Raw genomic sequence first — 20,002 nt, 5'->3', positions numbered from 1 at the left:
TTTGCCCCTGGCCCGGGCACCTGCGTGGCCAGGGCGGGCTGGGGGAGGGCAGGGGAGTGGGGGGATGTTGGTGGTCAGGAGCTGGCACGGGGACCAAGCTGCCCCCTGAAACGAGATGCCACCCGGACCACTAGCGCTCTCATAGATCATAGAATCGTTGTGGTTGGAAAAGAGCTTCACTGAGTCTAGCTGGAAGTCCCTCACCCATCTCGTGTCCTCCCTCCCCGCAGGACCCGGTGACGGGCTTGCTTCCCGCCAGCGAGGACCACAAAGATGCCTGGGTGCGCGACAAYGTCTACAGCATCCTGGCCGTGTGGGGCCTGGGCATGGCCTACCGCAAGAACGCCGACCGCGATGAGGACAAGGCGAAAGCCTACGAGCTGGAGCAGGTAGGGGGAACCCGGCGCGGGAAAGGCCTCCTGCCCACTGGGAGCTCTTTGAGACCAACAGCTGGTTTGCTGTTTGTGCGGCCCAGCTCTGGGTCTGAAAAGACATGGGGGGCTGTGGGCAAGTGAAGATATGGGGACAAGGCTGCCCTGCAGTCTGGGGAGGCTGCAGAGGCAATAGGAGAGGATCCCAGAGGCTGCTCTTTGCAGGCTGTGCTGGAGCTGGGGCTTAAACCCTGCCTGAGATTCAGCTGTGGGCCTGGGATGATGCAGGGACTCAGCCCCATTTCCCTGAGATGGAGGAGCTGTGTCCCACCGGCTTGACCTCCCGCCTCCAGCCCCACAGCTTGGCTGGGAGCGCTGCTSATTGCCTGGAGAGTAAGGGCTGGAAATGTGAGCAGGGGCTCTGGTTACAGACACCGGAGTCCTGCAAAGGTCAGCGACCAGCTGGTCCTGAGTCAGGGCTTCTCCTCGCTGTGCGGGCGTTTACAAGCTTGTTTTCCTTGTTCCTGCAGAGTGTGGTGAAGCTGATGCGTGGACTTCTGCAGTGCATGATGAGACAGGTAGGGGCTCGAGATCATCTCTGAATGAAGTGATGTCCTTGCAGCTCTGGTCCATCACCAGGACAGCCAGACCCAGCTACGCAGTGTCTCCCCAACCTTCCCCAATGTGCAGAGAAATGGCCCTTTTCCAGGAAGTCTTAAAATAAGCCAGGTTGGCATCTGTCCTGCTGCTGAGCTCTCTTCCTGGGAGCCCTAGTGTTGTGGGCAACAGAAGAGGCCTTGCCAGCTGCTCCCTCTCCTGGGGCCTGTCTCACACCGGGACTGTGTAGCTCCTGTCCCTTGASGAACTTGGGGCCACCCTTGTCTCTCAGTGTGGTGCAAGTGCAGATGTGTCTTCTCCATGGCTCGCAGCCTTGCTGCAGTGGTGCCCCGTAGTAAGGGTGGTGTGTGAGCTTGGACCTGCTGTCTGAGCTGTTGCAGGGACTTGCACCCTTGAAAAGGCTGTGAGTGCCTACCTAAGCATTAGGAGCTGCAGCTGGCCAGAGCCTGGCACAGCCCATAGCTGTGGGGCTGCAGGACCTCCCTGGCGCTTGTGTTTGGCTGGCACCTACATCCCTTTGCTCTTCTCAAGGTGGACAAGGTGGAGGCGTTCAAGTACAGCCAGAGCACCAGGGACTGCCTGCACGCCAAGTTCAACACCCACACGTGCGCCACGGTGGTGGGGGACAACGAGTGGGGTCACCTGCAGATGGACGCCACTTCCCTCTACCTGCTCATGCTGGCGCAGATGACGGCCTCAGGTGAGGCTGCTGCGGGGGCGCAGTTTCGGGCCCTGGGTCTCGGAGGGGAAGGGGCTTCTGCTGCCCACGTGGAGCAGCCCTGAGGCCCCAGGGCAGCAGCTATTCGGGCAGGCCTCGGCACGGAGGAGGGAGGAAAGCCGGGGTGTGCTGATCCCCAGGGCTCCCCACATCCTCAGGGTGTCCATGGTGAGGCCACCACCMTCATTCTTGTCGTGTGCTCACAACCCTTGAGGCAAACAGGAGTCRTTCACGCTCCCTAAAAGACACCATTTCTCTGAAACCCCATGGGGGTGGGAGTGCTGGGACCTACCAGGACAAGACTGACCCAGAGCAGATATGCAGGGAAGAGGAGTCGGGTCTCGGTTGCTGCAGCCCTTTTGTAGCAGCTTGCAGGCTTRAAGGGACTCAAGTGAGCTCTCCTTGCTGCAGGCCTTCACATAATTTACAGCCTGGATGAGGTCAACTTCATCCAGAACCTGGTGTTCTACATTGAGGCAGCCTACAAAACGGCGGTGAGTAGAGTCATGGGCCAGCAGGATGGTGCTTGGGTTTCCTGGGGTGCCAAGGCAGCCAACTGGTGCCTGGGGCACTTGCAGGGCTCCCACGAGCTGGATGCAAAGTCCTGCTGAGCGCCTGGGTGCTGCTGGGTGCTGTGGGCTTCGTGACCAGGCCCGGGGCCAAGGGAAGGTCTCCAGCGGGCYGTGCTCCGCAGCACAGTGTGGGAGCAGGGTCCCCTGGGGCCAAGGCCGTGGGGCTCAAGGGCTTCCCAAGAGTGCTGTGAACCCCTGTGTCTTTGCACAGGACTTTGGCATATGGGAGCGTGGAGACAAGACAAACCAGGGCATCACCGAGCTGAATGCCAGCTCTGTCGGCATGGCCAAGGTGAGCAGGGAGAGGTGCTGGGAGCCAGAGGGGAGGTGGGTGGCCGTGCTGCCACGACTGCGTTTGAACAACCAGTGGCCTCTTTCCATTCGGGGGGTGTAAAGGCAGGGGTTGGACTTCAGTGTTGGAGCTGAGGGTGCTGAGCCCAGAGGCATGCTAGATACTCATGGGTTCCTGGGCAGGAAAGCCTTTCTACTGGTGCGCTGGGATAAATCCGTGTTTCTGTCACCTGATCTGTGCTTTTGCTGGGAGGAAAGAATGAACTGAGTTGTTCTACTGGAATAACTGTTCCTTTCCCGGGTCCTGTTGACCTCTCTTTCCCTGTTTAAAGTTGGGCAGYGTGTTCTGCAGAGGGGCTGGCATGGGGTGAGCTCATATGGACAAGCACCCCGGGGAGGACTCACTGCCTTGGGTCTCTCCCTGCTCGCAGGCTGCCCTGGAGGCACTGGATGAGCTGGACCTCTTTGGAGCAAAGGGAGGCCCACAGTCCGTGATACAGGTGCTGTCGGACGAGGTGCAGCACTGCCAGGTGAGTCCGGGCTGCCTCCCACTGCTCCGGAGCTCCCGGAGGGAAGTGCCGCCCGCGCCTGGCTGCTCCGCAGAGCACAGGGTGCCTGCAGCAGCAGAGGTGTCTTCAGGGAAGAGCCCTCCGTGGGGCAGTCTAGGGTGCCCTGGTATGTCCCCAGGGCTGGGATCAGCCTGTTCCACAAGCTGTGTTAGTGCTACAGCGAACTACTCCGTGCGGAGTGGGTGCTGGTCCTAGCAGTGGTCCCACAAGTAGATGGGTGCTGTCTCGCAGCTCACCCTTGCCACCTTGATCCTTTCACATGGCTAACATGTCCTATCACAGGATTAACGTTGAGCCAGTGGGGTTACAGTGTGAGCAGACCTGTTACTGGTGTGCACAGGGCTTCCCAGTGCCGGGCCTGGCGGTCTAAGCAGCTCTCCTTCCTCTCTGCCCAGTCCATCCTGCATTCAATGCTCCCAAGGGCCTCCACATCCAAGGAGGTGGATGCCAGCGTGCTCTCTGTCATCTCGTACCCGGCGTTCGCTGTGGAGGACMGCGAACTGGTGGAAATCACCAAGCAGGAGATCATCACGAAACTGCAGGTGAGCGGCTGGGCCCTCATCTTGCCCTTGGTGGGGAACAAGTGCAGAACCCAACTGAGGTGACCTGCCCGAACCCTGGAGTTCTCATCTCCCCCTAAACTTACGCTAGGAAGGGTTGCCAGAGCAATTCCCTTTTCTTGGGGAGGGCTTCGTGCTTCTCCTGCTCACTAACTCTTTGCCTCCCTTCCAGGGGCGCTACGGCTGCTGCCGTTTTCTCCGCGATGGATACAGGACCCCCAAAGAGGTAACTGCCTCACAGCAGCCCCGGCACTTGCCTGTCTCRGCTCACATCCCAGCATTTGTCACATATCTCCCATCTGAAGGGCAATGAGACTGCTGCCCCGTGTGAGAGCCCTGCACCGGCCAGCCAGGGCTCCCAGGGTGGCACGAAGCAAGGACCAGAGGCACCCGGAGGGGACCKTGCAGTGCCCCTTTCCAGCAACCTCCAGCCTGCAGCATCCCTTGGATCATGGAGCTGCATCTGCCTCTCCCAGGCTTGCATGCAGCTTGTGCCCTGCCCTACTTGCCTGCACAGAGCCAAGGGAGACTTGATACTTTGGAGAGGAAAAAACAGAAAGTTTTATAAGCAGGAGGCATTTAATAATCCCSATATCAGGAAACGGTGCGTGGAGGCTCTTTATATGTCAACAGCTGGCGGGCTCATAACCTGATGGGGCTCCTGTGGGTGCTTATCCTGCCTGGGACTCTTCTGTGCATAACATCAGCATGAGCACCTCTAAAAGCTTCTCCTCTGCTGTGTCTCTTCAAGCCTGACCATAATAGGCAACATGCATCCCTAGGGCTCTCCGGAGCCGGAGAGKAGCAACAGCATCTCCAGTCTTGTTTTTCCCAGCACTTGCGAGCTTTGCCAGCGRTTCTGCTGAGGAGCTGAGCCCCTCTGGGCCCCAGGCGGCCCAGGAGTGGCAGGAGCTTGTCRCCAGGAAAAGCTCTGCTCCCTGAGGCTCCTGGGCCTGGCTGTTTGCTCCTTCTCTGATGCAGAGCGCGGAGGCTCAAGCGCAGGCTGTGGGAGCACTCTGTGCTGCATGTACCTGGGCATGGGAGGATAGCTCTCCATCCCGACCGCTTCTTTCGTGTCAGCCAGATGGGCTGTGTGTTGGAGGTGAAGCTGCTTCCATCTCTGCCACCAGCCGTCATCCACAGAGGACAACTGTGGTGGCCTTTGAGACTGGTCACTCTGGAGAGCAGGAAATCCATTAGCTTGAGGAGACCCTGTAAGGTGGCTGATCCTGCTGTCATGTCCTCTCTGCAGGACCCCAACCGCCCCTACTACGAGCCTGCCGAGCTGCAGCTCTTTGAGAACATCGAGTGTGAGTGGCCTCTGTTCTGGACGTACCTGATGATCGATGGGGTTTTCAGCGGCAACATGGAGCAGGTAATGCATGCAACACATGCAGAGAGAGAAAGGGAGTCCCTAGCAAGGAGCCCAGGAGGGAGAAGGATGCCTGGAGCTTGATTCCCATCTCTTCTCTTCCCAGGTGCAGGAGTACCGTGAAGCCCTCGACGGGGTCCTTGTCAAGGGGAGGAACGGTGTGCGCCTGCTGCCGGAGCTGTACAGTGTCCCTGCGGACAAGGTGAGCTGCCCTGCCTGCAGTGTGGGTCTCCTGTGCAGAGGTTTAGGGTGGCAACTGTCCCATTGCCAGACAACTGAGATTTTACAGATGATTTACCCAAAGCGGTAGTAAAACTGCAAATGTTCTGCATGGAATCCCCCTATAAAAAGGGTGGTTAGGCATGGCTTGGAGTCCTTAAAACCATCTTAAATATGATTCGTAAATAAAGTGTTTTGTTTTTTTCCCCAAAGCAAGCCTTGCCATGTTAGAAAGATGTGCTTTGGTGACCCAGTCTGTTGTTCTGGAGTTCTCTGAGACCTCGGGATGAGCAAAGCTGTGTTAGAAGCTCCTGCTAACCTCCCATTCAATGTCACGGGAGTGTCTGTGTGTGCCTGGGCTGAGAGCACTGGTCTCCTGCTCCCCAGGTCGGGCAAGAGCAGTGCTCTCCTGGCTGCCGTTGTGTTCCTGGCACTCGTCACCCGTTTCTTTGGGGTGGTGTGTGCTGGGAACCTCCAACCAGCTGACTGTGTTGCTTGAAGCATGTGTTGCTTTTGGAGGTTCTTGTTTTAGGCCTGAAATTGCTGGGCTCTAAATGCAATGATTTTCTTACCCATGCTGTGCCTGTGGGCTTCCTCCCTGACCTCCTGCCTTGCCTTCCAGGTGGATGAGGAGTGCCGGAACCCCCACACTGTGGACAGAATTCCCATGGGCAAGCTCCCACATATGTGGGGCCAGTCCCTTTATATCCTGGGGTGCCTCATGGCTGAGGTAAGTTCACCCTGGCTCTGGGGAGTGCTGAGCTCTCCCAGCTCGGAGCCCTAAAGGGGCCACCTACCAATACATGTTGTTGGAAAGAGGACAGTTGTGCCTCAGAGATGACTGTGCTTGGATTTGCAGTGGGCATCACCAGCCCTGCTCTGCCCATGCGATGTTCATCCATCTCCTTCCGCTTTTTCTTTCTCCAGGGGTTTCTAGCTCCTGGCGAGATCGATCCCCTCAACCGCAGGTTTGCGACTGTCCCCAAACCCGACGTGGTGGTCCAAGGTGAGGGGGACAGACTGGTCCCACACTCCCTCATCTAGCGCAGATTTCTGTGCCCAGCAGAACTGGGGGCTCTCCCCATGCTACATGAAGTGGGCTGGGAGCAGTGGGTGACTGCTTCTGAGGAGACCCAAATGCAGCAAAATCTCAGGCCTGACAAGAAAACGAGAAAATTTACAAGAAAATTTAGAGGGATTTTCTCCCTCTGACTAGCTGCAGGCTCATACCCAAAGGTGGCTCCATCTGAGCTGCAGCTGAAAGCAGATGAGGATATATTTAATGCCCATAAAGTCCTCTGGGATTTGGAGACTGCAARGAGGGAAAAGATGGGATATAAGCCCTTCTTGTGCTCCCCATGTTGTCCTGGGGCAGGCTCAAAACTCTCCTATCTTCTAGCTGCTTAATACGCTGGCTTGGGATAAGTATCTTGTTTGGAGAGGGAGCAAGGGTGTCCTTCTCTGTAGTGGACACTTGTCCCTGAAGGGCTGCTGGACCCCAGACAGCTCTCTACATGATGTGGCACCTTGAGTCCCCAAAGCCTTGGGGCAGCACTGTTACCCGCCCCGAGCTCCTGCCTGCTCTGAGCCTGCTCTACTCGCTCCATAGTGTGCATCCTGGCAGAGACGGAGGGCATCAAAGCCATCCTGAAGAAGGAGGGCATCCACGTGGAGACTGTGGCTGATGTGTACCCCATCAGAGTCCAACCTGCCCGCATCCTCAGCCACATCTATGCCCGCCTGGGTAAGCTGCACTGTGGGCTTCTGAAGTAAAGGGGATGAGGAGGGGGTGGTCCCATCCCCTGGTGATGTCCTCTTGCTCCCTGCCTGGCTGATCAGGGCTCTTCCGTAGATCCCTGGCTCTGGGAACACTGCTCCTGCCGGAAGGGGAACAAGTTTGGCAGTTCAGGGGGATTCTGGAGGGGACAAAGCTCTGGGGCTGTGGTTTCAGATTTGGTCCAGGACAGACAGATACTCTGAGCAGGTGCCTTTGGGACAGACCTGGTGTGGACATGAAGCAGCTCTTGCCCCTTCACCCATATCACAATGTTGGGGGCAAGACAGACACCAGGAAAGGGTCCCTTGGTAGTCTTTGGCAGAAGAGTCTGTGGGGATGTTGCYGCAAGGGGAGGCGGTAAGAACATGAAGAGATGGATGTGTTGAGAGCTCTCCACATGTATTCCCTGACACAGCAACTCCTTAGGCACAGAACTTGTTTTGCAGGAGCTGCAGATCTAGCCTGGGTCAAAGGAGAAACCCAATCTGTGGCAGGCTGCAAGTGCTGGCTAATTTAAGCCCCCAAAAGGCCAAATGTGACCTTGGCAATGGGAGCAGGGAGATCTGTGCGCAGAGATGGAGGCAAGTGCTGCCTGGCATCTGCCAGAGCATCTCTCCATGGGCTGGCCATGGCCAAGAGGCCACGCTGCTGCCCTGGGGATGCTGATGCAGTTGACAGCTTCAGGGTGACAGGCAGCTTCCCAGTGGCACCCAGGTGCAGTGGGGAAATCCTGCCCCAGCATCTGACATCCACAAAGACCTGGAAGTGTCCGGAGTGCCTGGAAATGTGGCATTTTGTCGAGGTCAGGACTGGCTCTATGCCCCTACTCCAACAAAAGTCCCTGGGGAGGGTTTGGAGGGGCAGGACATTGTTGTCCCTCAGAGCTGTGCCAGTGGAAAGCTGGCTTTGGGGCTCCTGAACCAGAAACCAGGCTTTTCTTGCTGCCTGGCAGCATCGTGTTTGGTCTGATACTTACTACCATGTGCCCTTTTGCCAGGTGGCATGGGGAAATTATATTATTTTCTTCCCCACAGGCCGCAACAAGGGGATGTCCCTCACAGGACGTCCCTTCCGGCAGATGGGTGTCCTTGGCACCTCCAAGCTCTATAACATCAGGAAGAACATCTTTGCCTTTACCCCCCAGGTGGGTGGTCCTGCAGGGCCAATGGGGCTCGTTTCCAGCTTGTGGTGTTCCATGGAAATGAAGCATGAAGCATTCCGGGGCTTCCAGAGGATGGGGGGCAATGGCGATGGAGTGGAGTCATATGGGCATGGAGATTTCTCCTTGTGAACTCCTGGCCAAGCCCTCCAATTCATGACTGGGGTGGCCGGTAGCTGTTCAGAGGGCCTGGTGGCTGTGGAAAGGGCTGTTCATGTCTCCTGCTGTCCCTGCAGTTCATAGACCAGCAGCAGTTCTACCTGGCTCTTGACAACAAGATGATCGTGGAGATGCTGCGGACGGACCTCTCGTACCTCTGCAGCCGCTGGAGGATGACCGGGCGGCCGACCATCACCTTCCCCGTCTCTCAGACCATGCTGGGTACAGCTCCTCCTGCCCCACGAGGCGTTCGGCTAAAACTGCCCCCAGAAAGCAGCCTCTGCAGGAGGTGGCGGGGATGAATGTGGGACCATCTAGGTGACAGGGACATGACAGCATCCTGGAAGCAGCTCCCTACCCTAAGGAATCATGATGAGGTGGCGGTTCTCCTGGTAGCGAGCGGGGCTGCCGGCCAAGCTTTAGCACACACAGCTCAAAGGATGTTCCCTGGCAAAGTGCTGTTGGATCTCCAAGCAGCTAGGCCTTTGGGGAGGTCTTAGGTGAATGAGAGAGAGATTTTTAGGCCAAGAACATAATCCCCCTGTTGTGAAAGTGTTCTTGGGGCTGTTCCTGCGTCCTGCTCTGACTCTTCACCAAGCCTGTCTGTTGAAGGCTTTTTTTTCTAGAGGACAAAGAGGAGAAAATAGCAAGCCGGAAGGCACAGAAAGCTCTGCAAGTGGCTCAGAGCAAAACGGGCTTCCCTGGAGCAGCCCTCTCCCTTCTGACTCCCTTTTGCTATTGGGTCATTTCAGTTCCCATTTTGAACTTGAAAACCCTTTAAATGTCTAAAATACACTGTGGTCCCTCTACTCTCCCTTCTCCCCGCCATCAGCTCCCCATCTGCTGATGTAGAGAAACCCAGGGAGGGCATGAGGGGCTGTGAGATCCCTTTGCCTGGGCTTTGCTGGGAATTCCTGAGTTCTCACCCATGCAAGTGCCTCTTTCTGTCCCGAACAGATGAGACGGGCAGCAGCGTGCACCCCACGGTCCTGGCGACGCTGCGGAAGCTGCAGGATGGGTATTTTGGTGGCGCGAGGTGAGTGCAGGAGACCAGGGGGCTGGTGGCCTCGTAGAGCCTGGCGGGTGGGTGCCAGCCAGGCCTGAGCACTGGATGGGAGCAGCAGGTCTCTGGGACAAGCCGTGGAGGTGGGACAGGATGCACTGGGCCACGGGTGCACCCAGGGGCTGCAGTCCCCACAGAGGAGGTCCAAGGGAAGAGGTATCTCCTCACGCTGTTCAATCCACAGCTGTGGGACTCCCCTTCCACTTTGGGCAGCCCTTTCAGTGCCCCGTATCTTGTGCTCTCCAATGCCTACATCTGACTGGGGATGCTGGAGCAGGCGCTGGGATGCTTGTGCACACTCCCTGGCAAGCGCCTCCCTAGCAAGCCTTCCCCGCTGGAAGGGCCTGCCCTCAATCTAGGAGGTGAGCCCAAGGGTGCCCTGCCTCCCCATTCCTCTCTCCATGACCTCCCCTCCTCTCACCCAGGATCGAGACGGGTAAGTTGTCTGAGTTCCTGACAACGTCATGCCGAACACACCTCAGCTTCATGGACCCCGGGCCGGAGGGTAAGGTCTTTGCCAACGATTACGAGCTCGGCATTGACAGCTTTGAGGAGCTAGATCCTGAGGAATGGCTGCATGGCTTGCAGTTAGCAGATGATGGTAAGGGGGAACAGACCAGTTGTTTCTGTCAGCTGGAAAATGCTAAACTCACCAGTAAACCCCTAACTCCTGGCCTTCCTGCCAGAGCCTGCCATCATGTTCTTAATACACTTGGTTTCCACCACGCCTTTGTTTTCATCTGACCCTCCATCCATTAACCTTGCCTGTGTGACATTTAGAGTGACATTAGCAGGGTGGACGCTGAGTGATTTGCTGCGGCTGTGGTAGCCCCCTTGCCAGGGCCACTTCCCAGACACGTGTTGCTGAGGTGGATAGAGGTGGCTGTGGAGAGCCCAGGAGATGTTCTGGAACGAGCCCTGCAAACCTCTATAGCCGATTCACAGGGAGGCGAGGAAGGCTCATTGTGCCAGCTCCGCGCTGGGGCTTTGCCTCCAGTGTTTCGGTGTGGTCCCTACCAGCGTAGCACAGAGAGTGATGTTGGCCCAGAAGACACAGAAAATGCCTGAGATGGCAGGGAAGAAGAGACAGTTTCCATGTCCTTGAGCAGTACCTGAGTGTTGTTTTCATGAGGTCTTTCACCTTTCCTGAGCAGAGCTGTTGGGCAGCTGCTCCAGTGTGTGCTGAATTGAGGCTTTGCTGTCACGGACACGTTGCCCACTGGGGACCTGCTCTGTACCTGTGTCCTGGTAGGCTGATCTTGCCCCGAGAGGGTGCACGTTACACTGCACCCTTGCAAGCAGGTCTGGATGCATCCCACGGCTTGACGCTGGTCCTCTTCCCAGCCTTCCCAGCCATCTGCTGTGCCCTGCTCCGTCTGGTGTCTGTAGCCAGCACAGAGAAGACTCTTACGCTTCTCTCGCCTAACTGTGCTACTCTCACCGTGTCTGCTCTTGGGCTACGCTGCAGCCTCTTGGCCTTGTGTGGGCCCTGGCCAGGCTTGTCCAAGGTATCTGCATCTCCAGTCTGGGAGACAGGGCCAGCGCACCCACTTTTGCCTCTCTGCAGCAGCCTAAAGATGCTCAGTTTTCAGTTTCTGCTACATTCAGACAGCCAAAGGGGAGGGTGTTCTCGAGGTCCATGCCATGGAGGGCTTCTGCAGCATGTTGGCCTCAGCAGAGTCCCCTGCACAGTGTGTCCGAGTGGCCGCTCACTCTACCTGTCAGAGCCTCCTAGGCTGGCACAGGGCATCCCCGGCAGATGCCGGAGAGGATGTTGCGCTGTGTTGGCCTCGGAGCTGTTCACCTGCTGGAGCCTGAAGGCTGCAGAAGAGGCGATGCCAGAGCTGCACGGGAGGCTGCCACCTGCCCTGTGTGCCAGCTGGGCCTGGGCTCTGCACCAGGGAGCAGGGTGGTGTCTGGGGACTCCTGTGACAAGCAGCGTGCTGCCCTGCCTGACGGCTTGCGTGGGCCCGTGCAGCGGCAGCCTCTGCCCCTTCATTGCGTTCTGCCTCCGCTCTCCCGGGCGAGCGGAGATGCAGTTTCCAAATGCCATCCTCCGTGCTGCATGTAGTGGCCCTGGCCCTCCTGTTACCACCTGGATKTCCTTCGAGCAAACCCTGATGTCTTTGTACAGGCTGCAGCACGTGCAGAGAGTAGTTACTCAGCGGGGCTGGGACCTGATGGCGCTGTCAGAAATGCAGAGCCGAGTCAACCTTCAGTCCCCAGCAGCAGCCTAGACAGCTCAGATGAGACACCTTCTTCAGCTAGGTCACCTCCCTGGCACAGGACTGAAGGCAGGGCCTCYGGCTGGACTCGGAGGGACCCAAGCTTGGAGCTGGTAGCTGGTGTCCTGGGAAGCAGAGGCAGTTTGGGGACAAGGGTGTCAGAGCTTCTGCGCTTCGCGTCCTGTTGCCAGCGTCGTCCTGCTGCCCGCGCAGCCGCTGGCGCCAGCCCCTGCTTTGGTTGGTGCAGCGAGCAGAGCTTTGCCCGTGCCGGGGTGCAGCTGGGGAGCTCTGCCCTACATGTGGGGGAGGATGCCGAGGTGCCGCGTGACACGAGCCCTCTCTTGTGCCCGCCCTGCAGACGACTCGTTCGATGAGGTTGCTCAGTACTTAGACCACCTGCTGAAGCGCACGGCTCCCCAGTCCAGCCTCCCTCCCACCGCCCAGCGCGGAGGGCTGAATCGCTTCCGAGCTGCCATCCACACCACCCGGGATCTCATGTCCCTGGCGTCCAAAGCTAAAGACCTTCACRTCCAGAGTGAGTAACAGCCCCTCCCATCCTTCCAGGCTCGGTGCGCTTGGCACCCTGCAGATGTGAGGTCAAGTCAGGCTGTGGGGCTACAAGAGGCTGAAATGCCTTGAAGAGACTTGCTAGGAACCCAGCACCCTGTGCGATGCTCTGGAGATGTGCTGCTGGCTTTGGTGGTGATAGACACTTGGGTGGTGACAGGAAAGGTGGCTTGGAGCAGCAGGAGGGATCAAGATGCCGCATCTTCCATGGCTTTATCAGCCTGTCCTTGGGGCTGTTTCTGGTGCAAGGCAACATCACGAAGCAGCACAGCCTCACAGGTCTCACACCTCTGTGCTAATGTCCAGGGTCTAGGGTGCTTGGGTCGCCCTCCCTGCTCTCCTGGTGTTGTCTCCATAGCTGTTGTGTTACTAACATGGACAGCTGCCAGTGGAGATGATCCTTGTGCTCAGGTGCCCATCCTGCCTGTGTGTCTCATTCCATCTCTTCATGTGCTCTTGGGACTGAGCTGGTCCCTCCGGCTGTGAGCGTCTCCAGCTCTTCTCCAGCCATTGGCTTCCTCTGCCTGSGTCTCTCACTACAGACCTGGTTGCTTCCCTGGCTCTACAGCCAGGCAGTTGCCAAAGGCTGGGCGTGATGAGGTGGCCCCGGCTGTGCTGGCTGCTTSCGTGGGCACCAGGACGTGGAGACGAACCCGTGTGGCACAGGCAGCAGATGAGAGCCCTGCGGGAACAGGGGGCTCTCCCGGCAGGGCTGCCACCGTCCTCCCCGCGCAAACCTCSGCTCTGCGCCCAGCGTGGAAGCAGTCGGCTGGCGCTTTGGGGAAAACCAGAGTGCTGCTCAAAGGGCAGACTGAACCTCTTAGCTTCTTTGTGGCGTGGGGCTGTAGGACTGGCTGGAGAGTTTGCCTGAGGGAGGAAAAAAACAAAAAACAAAAAACCTACTTTAAAGCTCATGTCTCATGTCTCACAGAGTATCTTGGAGCCAGTGTCTGCTCACAGAGACTCCTGAGRCAGAAACAGGTCACGAGCTGTCAGCTCGCTGTGCCATCCCTGTATGGATTAGTGGACAGGGGCTACAACTGCTGCCTCCTCCAGCAGGATTTCTGGGAAGAAGCAGAGTGTCAGACCTGCTCTGAGCTGCTTTGACACATGGAATGGGAGTTGGGATGGGCTAGGTTAGGGTTCAGAAAAGGAGAAAGCATAGAGGCAGGACTGGAGTTGGTGTGGAAAGGGGCTGGCAAAGGAATCATAGTGGTGCCAAGAGAGCTGAGCTGGGAGCACTTTTTGGTTTTGGCCACAACATGGGTCCTAGTGCCAGCCCGGCCCTGAAAAACTTTCCCACTTAGGGTTAGTGTTCAGAAAAGGAAAAAGCGTGGAGGCAGGGTTGGTGTTGGTGTGGAAAGGGGCTGGCAAAGGAGTCATAGCGGTGCCAAGAGAGCTGTGCTGGGAGCACTTTTTGGTTTTGGCCACAACATGGGTCCTAGTGCCAGGCTGGCCATTAAAAACTTTTTCACCTAAGGTTAGGTGTCTGTGCTAACTCCAGGTTTCTTTCAGATGTTGGCATGTACATCCCCAACAAGATCTTCCAGGCATCCCAGCAGTCTGTCAATTTGCTGAGCACTCCTCTCCAGCATGATATGGACGGCAAGGTAAAGGCCTGGGCCTGGGAGTGAGCAGGATGGTCCTTACGGAGCTGCCGTGGGCGAGCTTGGCATTTGGGACGGGATGGCTATGGATGAGCAGCCTTGGCTCTGACTGCCCTGCGAGTACCAGGTGCTGTGAGTGTTAACCGGGACTGTGGCTCTCCCTTCCCTTAGAGCTACGTGCTCAACGCAGAGATGAACTTGCCCAGAGATGAAGCTGGCAACGTGGACTTCAAGGCACTGGTGGACCAGCTACGTGTCTGCCCCACGCTGCAGGAGCAAGCAGACATTCTCTACATGCTCCACATCCTCAAGTACGAACACTGAGTCCCACTGCTCTGTCCTTGTGCTCTGCCACCTTTGTCTGGATCTCGCTTCTCTGAGCAGCCTGCCTGCTGAGGGCACCACAGATCTGCCGCTGCAGCTCTGGGCTAGGGCATCCAGGGCTCGCCTYGGGTTTACAGTCCGTCCCGTGGCTCAAAGCACACCTGAAAGCTAACAGCAGGTCTGCTCAGGCCTCTGCACAGCAGTGGGGCCAGATAACCCAGAGCCTGTTCCTGAGCAGAGGCACCTTGAGAAGCAGGGCTGCCAACCATGTGTGCTGACCTGCAGTGCCCATGTGCTGCTAAGAGCTGCCCTGGTGGGAGTTGCTGCCCATAACCTGGTGTCTCCTTCATTGCAGGGGGCCCGACTGGCACACCGGGCTTGAGAGCGAGCCTGGGCCCACCGTCAAGGAGCTCCTCACTGAGCTGTACGTGCGCGTGGGGGCCACGCGCCAGTGGGCCCTGATCCGTTACATCTCCAGCATCCTCAAGAAGAAGGTGGAAGCTCTGGATGAGGTAAAACGCTGCTGCCAGGCTCCAGGAAGGCTGGGGAGATGCATAGCGGAAGATGCAGCAAAGAGGGCAGCTGAACCTTGGCTACGTCTGCTCAGGGGACATGTCCCAGACTGTGACTCTTGCCAGGGCCCCAGCACCAGTGCTGTGTGTGTCTGTTCCTGTGGCTGAACTGGAGGGCTAGCACCTGAGTTGACCTTTCCTTTCCCCAGGCCTGCACCAGCCTCTTGTCTCACCAGAAGCACCTGACGGTGGGGTTGCCCCCAGAGCCCCGTGAGAAGACCATCTCTGCGTGAGTGGGGCACTTCCCTCTCCCTACATGTGCCGGGCTGGGCCAGATGGCAGCCCCTTGCTCCGTCTGCTCTGGGATCCATGGGCATGGGTGGTTCTGGATGGCTGCCTGCATCTTGTCCAGGCTGTGTGGCATGAGCTTTCTGGGATCTCAGGATGAGGCATTCTGTGCCTCAGCTGAACAGGCCAGGAGAAACGTGGGTCTCCCTCTGCWCCTGAGACTGTAGTGTCTTACCTGTCCTGTCCTCGCATCCCCAGCCCGATCCCCTATGAGGAGCTCGTTCACCTCATTGAGGAAGCCAGCGAGAAGAACCTCAGTGTCTCCATCCTGACCCAGGTGAGGGCACTGGGCAGCGGGGAAGCCCCATCCCATTGCTGGAGCTGGGGCTGGCTGCCTGCTGCAGGGAGCAGCTGTGGGCTCACCTGCCCCTTCCTCTCCAGGAGATCATGGTCTACTTGGCCATGTACATACGCACGCAGCCCTCGCTCTTCGCCGAGATGTTCCGCATCCGCGTTGGGCTCATCATCCAGGTGATGGCCACGGAGCTGGCGCACGCCCTGCGCTGCTCGGGTACGTGCGCCCAGGCGGGCAGCCCGGCTGCGTGAGGCTCTTGTTACCACCACGCTTGCTTAACTGCCATTAAAATGGTCAGCTCGTGGCACCGGGCCAGGACCTTGTGTGACAGGTCTAGGATGTGCAGCTGGGACAGCTGCCTGGCAGCACTGGCAGTTTTGCTCCTATCTCCATTCAGACATACTGGGCTGGCATGGGAAAGAGTTCTTATGGGCTACACGTGGAGTTGGTGTGTGTTTGGAGACACGTCCGGTGCCAGAACTTACTCTGCTAACACACAGGCTGGGAATTGCATGGTGGGGATCTGGAGGGGGGACCCTATCCCAACTCTCTGCTCCTTCTAGCTGGAGAAGCCACCGAGAGCCTGATGAATCTCAGTCCATCAGATGTGAAGAATCTTCTCTTCCACATTCTCTCTGGAAAGGAGTTTGGGGTGGAAAAGAGCAGTGAGTATCACAGAGCTTTGAGAGTGTCTCTGGGCAACACTGGACCTCAGTGAGGAGCACGGTCAACTTGAGGCTTTCAAATCATTGTTGTATGGGATACAACCATGTGTGTCCTCCTGCGTGTGCAGCACATGGTTGTCCTGCAAGGCAGTGCCCCAGCAAGAAACCCTGCTCCTCAGCAGGGTGGTGCTGAGCAGGTTTCCTGGGACTGGGTCTGTGTCCTACGGGGCTGCTCTCTGCGCTTGCTTAGCTCAGCACTGTAGCCTGAGCCAGGCCTGGAGCGCAGGGAAGCCCTGCCCACGGCCTCTCTGTGCTGCGGGCTGGGATGGAGGGCGAGGTTGGCTGCAGGTCTCAACACGAGGCATCACGCAGCAGTGAGAGGCTTCCTCGGAGCTGCGGCGCTGACTTGCGCTCTCTGCTCTCCCCCAGTGCGGTCGGTGGACTCGGCGATGACCACCACTATCTCCATCCATGATGTGGGCGCTGGTGGGGCCACCAAGACTGAGCGGACCGGCATCGTCCAGCTGAAAAGTGAGATCAAGCAGGTAAGTGCAGACGGTGCCGGCTGCTCCCTGGGAGAAGTGCGGGGGACAAGCGACACGTGGACGGACACGCTCCATGGGAGAGCAGGAGGAGTCGAGTCCTGGGCTTGGAGAGCTCCCAGCTGCCCTGAGGACCTCCCTCCAGCTCCAGCCCTGCACCAGGGGGCTGTGGTGTTAATCTGCTGTTGAGGGGGTGGGAGGGTGGCTCTGGCAGTGCAGTAGAGGGGAACACAGGGTGCTGGCGAAAGGGCAGGGGTGGGAAGGACCTCACAGGGTGGACGGTATCCTGGTGGGCCTTTGCCAGGAGCATAAATTTCATTTCCTCCTTCTCTTTCAGCAACTGGATAAACGCAGGCAGTCTCTGCCTGGGATTAAGGTGAACCTAGCCTGGTCTTCCTACAGCCTCAGCTTTTACCCTAACGCCACCCCCYGAGGCAGCTTCCACGCACACCTAAACTAACCAGCTTCGCCGCCGTGAGCTGGCCTCCCCTCCCGGCAGGCCCGGGGCTCCCCGCTGCTCTGCGCAGCCCCGGGAAGGAGGTTTGGCCTCCCGGGAAGAGGCCAGCGTGGCCGAACACGCTGGGAAGCGTGGGGCCAGCATCGGCCTTCGGGGGAGCTCCCCTTGCAGAAGGGCACCTGGGAGATGGGAGCTGTGCTCTGGGGCTGGGCAGATCCTGTTGTACCTGCAAAAGGACCCACGGGTGCTGAGCAGCATGGCGTGATGTCCCCAGAGCCGTGACCAGCTGCAGCCCTGCTGAGAACTTCATTGGCAAACATGCTACCTTTGGAGCTGGCCTGCAGCCCCCCGGGCTGTTTTGTGCAGGGAAGAGAGGCTGGTGCCCAGCTGTAGATGATGAGGGGCCATGTCTCATGCCTGGCCTGTGTCCTGCAGGGGTTCTGAGCCCCTGTGGGGCTGGCGTGGGGGGAGTCCTCTCCTCATGGGCACTGTGGGGCCCAACAGGCCACCCTGCATATGGTCAAGATGCTGCAGCGTGACACAGGGAAACAAAGTGTGTGGCAGGAAGGCTCAGCTGGCCCTCAGATCTGTGACCAAGTCCCCTTTGCCTGTGCTAGCTGCCAAGGGAGCAGCCCCGCTACCACTGTCACCTTGGCGTTGGCACGTGGGGACTCACAGCTGCTCCGTGCCCTGGGGCATCCCTTCCCCTCTGACACTAACCTGAGACTCTCCACAGCTCGACTGTCAAAGCCTCCTCTCCGTCTCCAGCTAACCACAACCCCTGGGATAAGCACCCTGGGATCCAGGCTTGGTCTGCACTGCTGCTGCGGCTCTGCTCGCCCCAGGAGCCGCTCGGCACGGGTGGGATCTCATTTCTCTCGTCTTCTCCTTTAGGCCCTCGATGTGCAGTCCGGGGAGGCAGATGCCAAGTCCCCTCTGGTAACGTGCTCTGGGTGGATACGTCTGTGGCGTGTCCCGTCTGTGTGGCTGGTGCCCTGAACAGGGCACTGTGCGGGCAGCGCGACGCGAGGCCAGCGCCAGCGGGGCRAGCCAGCCCCGCAGCACGGCCGGGCGTCCCCGCGGGGACATTCTGGGGGGCCCTGGGCAAGCAGCAGTGACAAGCAGCAGTGCAGTGTGCCGGGGGCCTGGGCACGAGGGTGTCGGGTCAGGGGTGGCCCCCGTCCACAGCAGATGCTCTTCAGTGGCCTCTTGCCTTAGCAGTGGCCCCGGCTGCTCTTTGGGGCTTAGCTAGCAGGCAAATGGCAGGGTGGAGGAGGGCAGGGGAACACAGTGGGGTTGGCAGCCAGAATCGATGCTCCTTGGCCCTGGGTAAGCGTGAGCCCTTAGGCAGCTGCAGGATGTGCCCCTGTGGGGTGTTTAACAGTGCCGTGGTCTCTGTGCTCCCTGTTCTGTCCGCCCAGTCTCCTGGGCACTTGGAGGTGCCGGGCAAGGCCTCTCTCACGAGCTTGCTGGAAGGCCAAGGTGCCAAGGACAGCCGCCAAGGGCAGTGGCAGCGCCGCCGGCGCCTCGATGGGGCCCTCAACCGTGTCCCYGTGGGCTTCTACCAGAAGGTCTGGAAGGTCCTGCAGAAGGTGAGTGGCAAGTCTGGCTTCACTCTACGCACGTGAGCCTGTGGTTCCAATCACTGGTCTCCAGAGGGGACGTAGGCACCCAGGGGTGGCTGCTGAGGTTGGGTAGAAGGCAGCTTCATAGCTGAGGCCTGATGGGGAAAAGCTGGATGGTTCTGCAGCTGGAGCTGCCTTGGAGGCAGGCAGGACCTGCTTCATCATCCTCGCAGGTGGGGCTGGGTCTGCTCAGGTGCTTCACCCGCTAGCCCAGGAGCTGAGCTGTAAGCTGCTGGGGCCAGTGCTGGAGAGAGCGCTGAAGCAGCGCCAGGCTGCTCCCTGCCTGCTGTGAGATAGGGAGCAGAGCGCGATGCTGTGTGTGGGAGGGCTCCGTCCAGCCCCTCCGGAGCCCGGCTGATGGGAGGAAAACAACAGGCTGATCCGTGTGCTGGGAGGTGCAGCACACACAGCCCTTCGGAGAGGCCTTGAGCCTGCCCGCAAGCAGTGCCTCGCAGTGCCGTAAMCACAGTCCTCTGGCTTGTTCTGCAGTGCCATGGCCTCTCCGTGGAGGGATTTGTCCTCCCCTCTTCCACAACCAGAGAGGTAAGGAGTTCATGTGGGGAAAGCGAGGTGGCTGGTGCCGGCGGGGGAGCAGCGCTGGGCAGGGGGCCATCGCGGCCTGTGCAGGTGACACTGTCCTCAAGGCACGTTGCTCCTCTGCCTCCTCCTTGCAGATGACGCCAGGGGAGCTGAAGTTCGCGGTGCACGTGGAGTCCGTGCTGAACCGCGTGCCCCAGCCCGAGTACCGGCAGCTGCTGGTGGAGGCCATCCTGGTGCTCACCATGCTGGTGGACATGGAGGTGCACACCATTGGCGGCATCATTGCCGTGGAGAAGATCCTGCACATCGCCAACGACATGTTCTACGAGGAGCAGGTACGGGGAGGGGCGGATGTGGCTGGAGGCTGCTGGAGGCTGTCCCCGTGCCTAACGCTCCTCCTCTCGCGTCCAAAACGCAGAAGGCGCTGGGTGCTGACGACCACATGCTGGAGAAGGATCCCACCACCGGCATCTGCATCCTGCTGTACGACAGCGCGCCCAGCGGGAGGTTCGGCACCATGGCCTACCTCTCCAAATCGGTGGCCATCTACGTCTACGACTTCCTGCCCAACGAGGGCTGCTCCATGCAGTAGCTCTTGGAGCTCCTCTCCCTGCATCGCAGATGGAGGGGGATGCTTCGGGCAGCTTTCCCGCTCRGGCCTTAGGCTAGTTTGGAAGCAGCCTGCGTAGTTATCCGGCCTCGCAGCGCTGGCGGGGCCGCGCGCCCGTGGGGACAGCGGCTCTGCCGAGGGCTCCGCGCGTGTCCAGGCCGGCCCGTGTGCCGGCCCCGCAGCCGGGGCGCTGGAGGCCGCGCTGTTAGGTCTGTTCGCATGGCTTCGTGTGCTGCC

At 59.0% G+C, this 20,002-nt stretch overlaps 1 protein-coding gene across 2 annotated transcripts; it reads left to right on the top strand.

Annotated features, from left to right (window-relative positions):
• Positions 1-233: 233 nt before the first annotated feature.
• PHKA1 (phosphorylase kinase regulatory subunit alpha 1) lies at positions 234-19,831 on the top strand. Of its 2 annotated transcripts, XM_026039069.1 has the most exons (30): positions 234-389; positions 902-949; positions 1,521-1,689; positions 2,119-2,201; positions 2,491-2,571; positions 3,002-3,100; positions 3,535-3,681; positions 3,872-3,925; positions 4,952-5,074; positions 5,178-5,273; positions 5,913-6,020; positions 6,218-6,296; positions 6,900-7,034; positions 8,102-8,211; positions 8,463-8,607; positions 9,343-9,421; positions 9,874-10,049; positions 12,032-12,208; positions 13,756-13,850; positions 14,019-14,158; positions 14,527-14,683; positions 14,893-14,972; positions 15,230-15,308; positions 15,413-15,542; positions 15,890-15,991; positions 16,421-16,536; positions 18,412-18,582; positions 19,105-19,158; positions 19,290-19,490; positions 19,574-19,831. In XM_026039069.1, the coding sequence occupies exons 1-30, from the start codon at positions 327-329 to the stop codon at positions 19,745-19,747; spliced, it is 3,471 nt and encodes a 1,156-aa protein (XP_025894854.1). In that variant the 5' UTR covers positions 234-326; the 3' UTR covers positions 19,748-19,831. The 2 variants fall into 2 exon arrangements, with proteins under 2 accessions (XP_025894854.1, XP_025894855.1); XM_026039070.1 differs by lacking the exon at positions 12,032-12,208.
• Positions 19,832-20,002: the final 171 nt, after the last annotated feature.

The sequence above is a fragment of the Nothoprocta perdicaria genome, unplaced genomic scaffold, assembly GCF_003342845.1.
Source record: "Nothoprocta perdicaria isolate Ctin4 unplaced genomic scaffold, notPer1 scaffold_22, whole genome shotgun sequence".
Lineage (NCBI taxonomy): Eukaryota > Metazoa > Chordata > Aves > Tinamiformes > Tinamidae > Nothoprocta > Nothoprocta perdicaria.
This window is presented reverse-complemented; position numbering and strand designations above follow the sequence as displayed.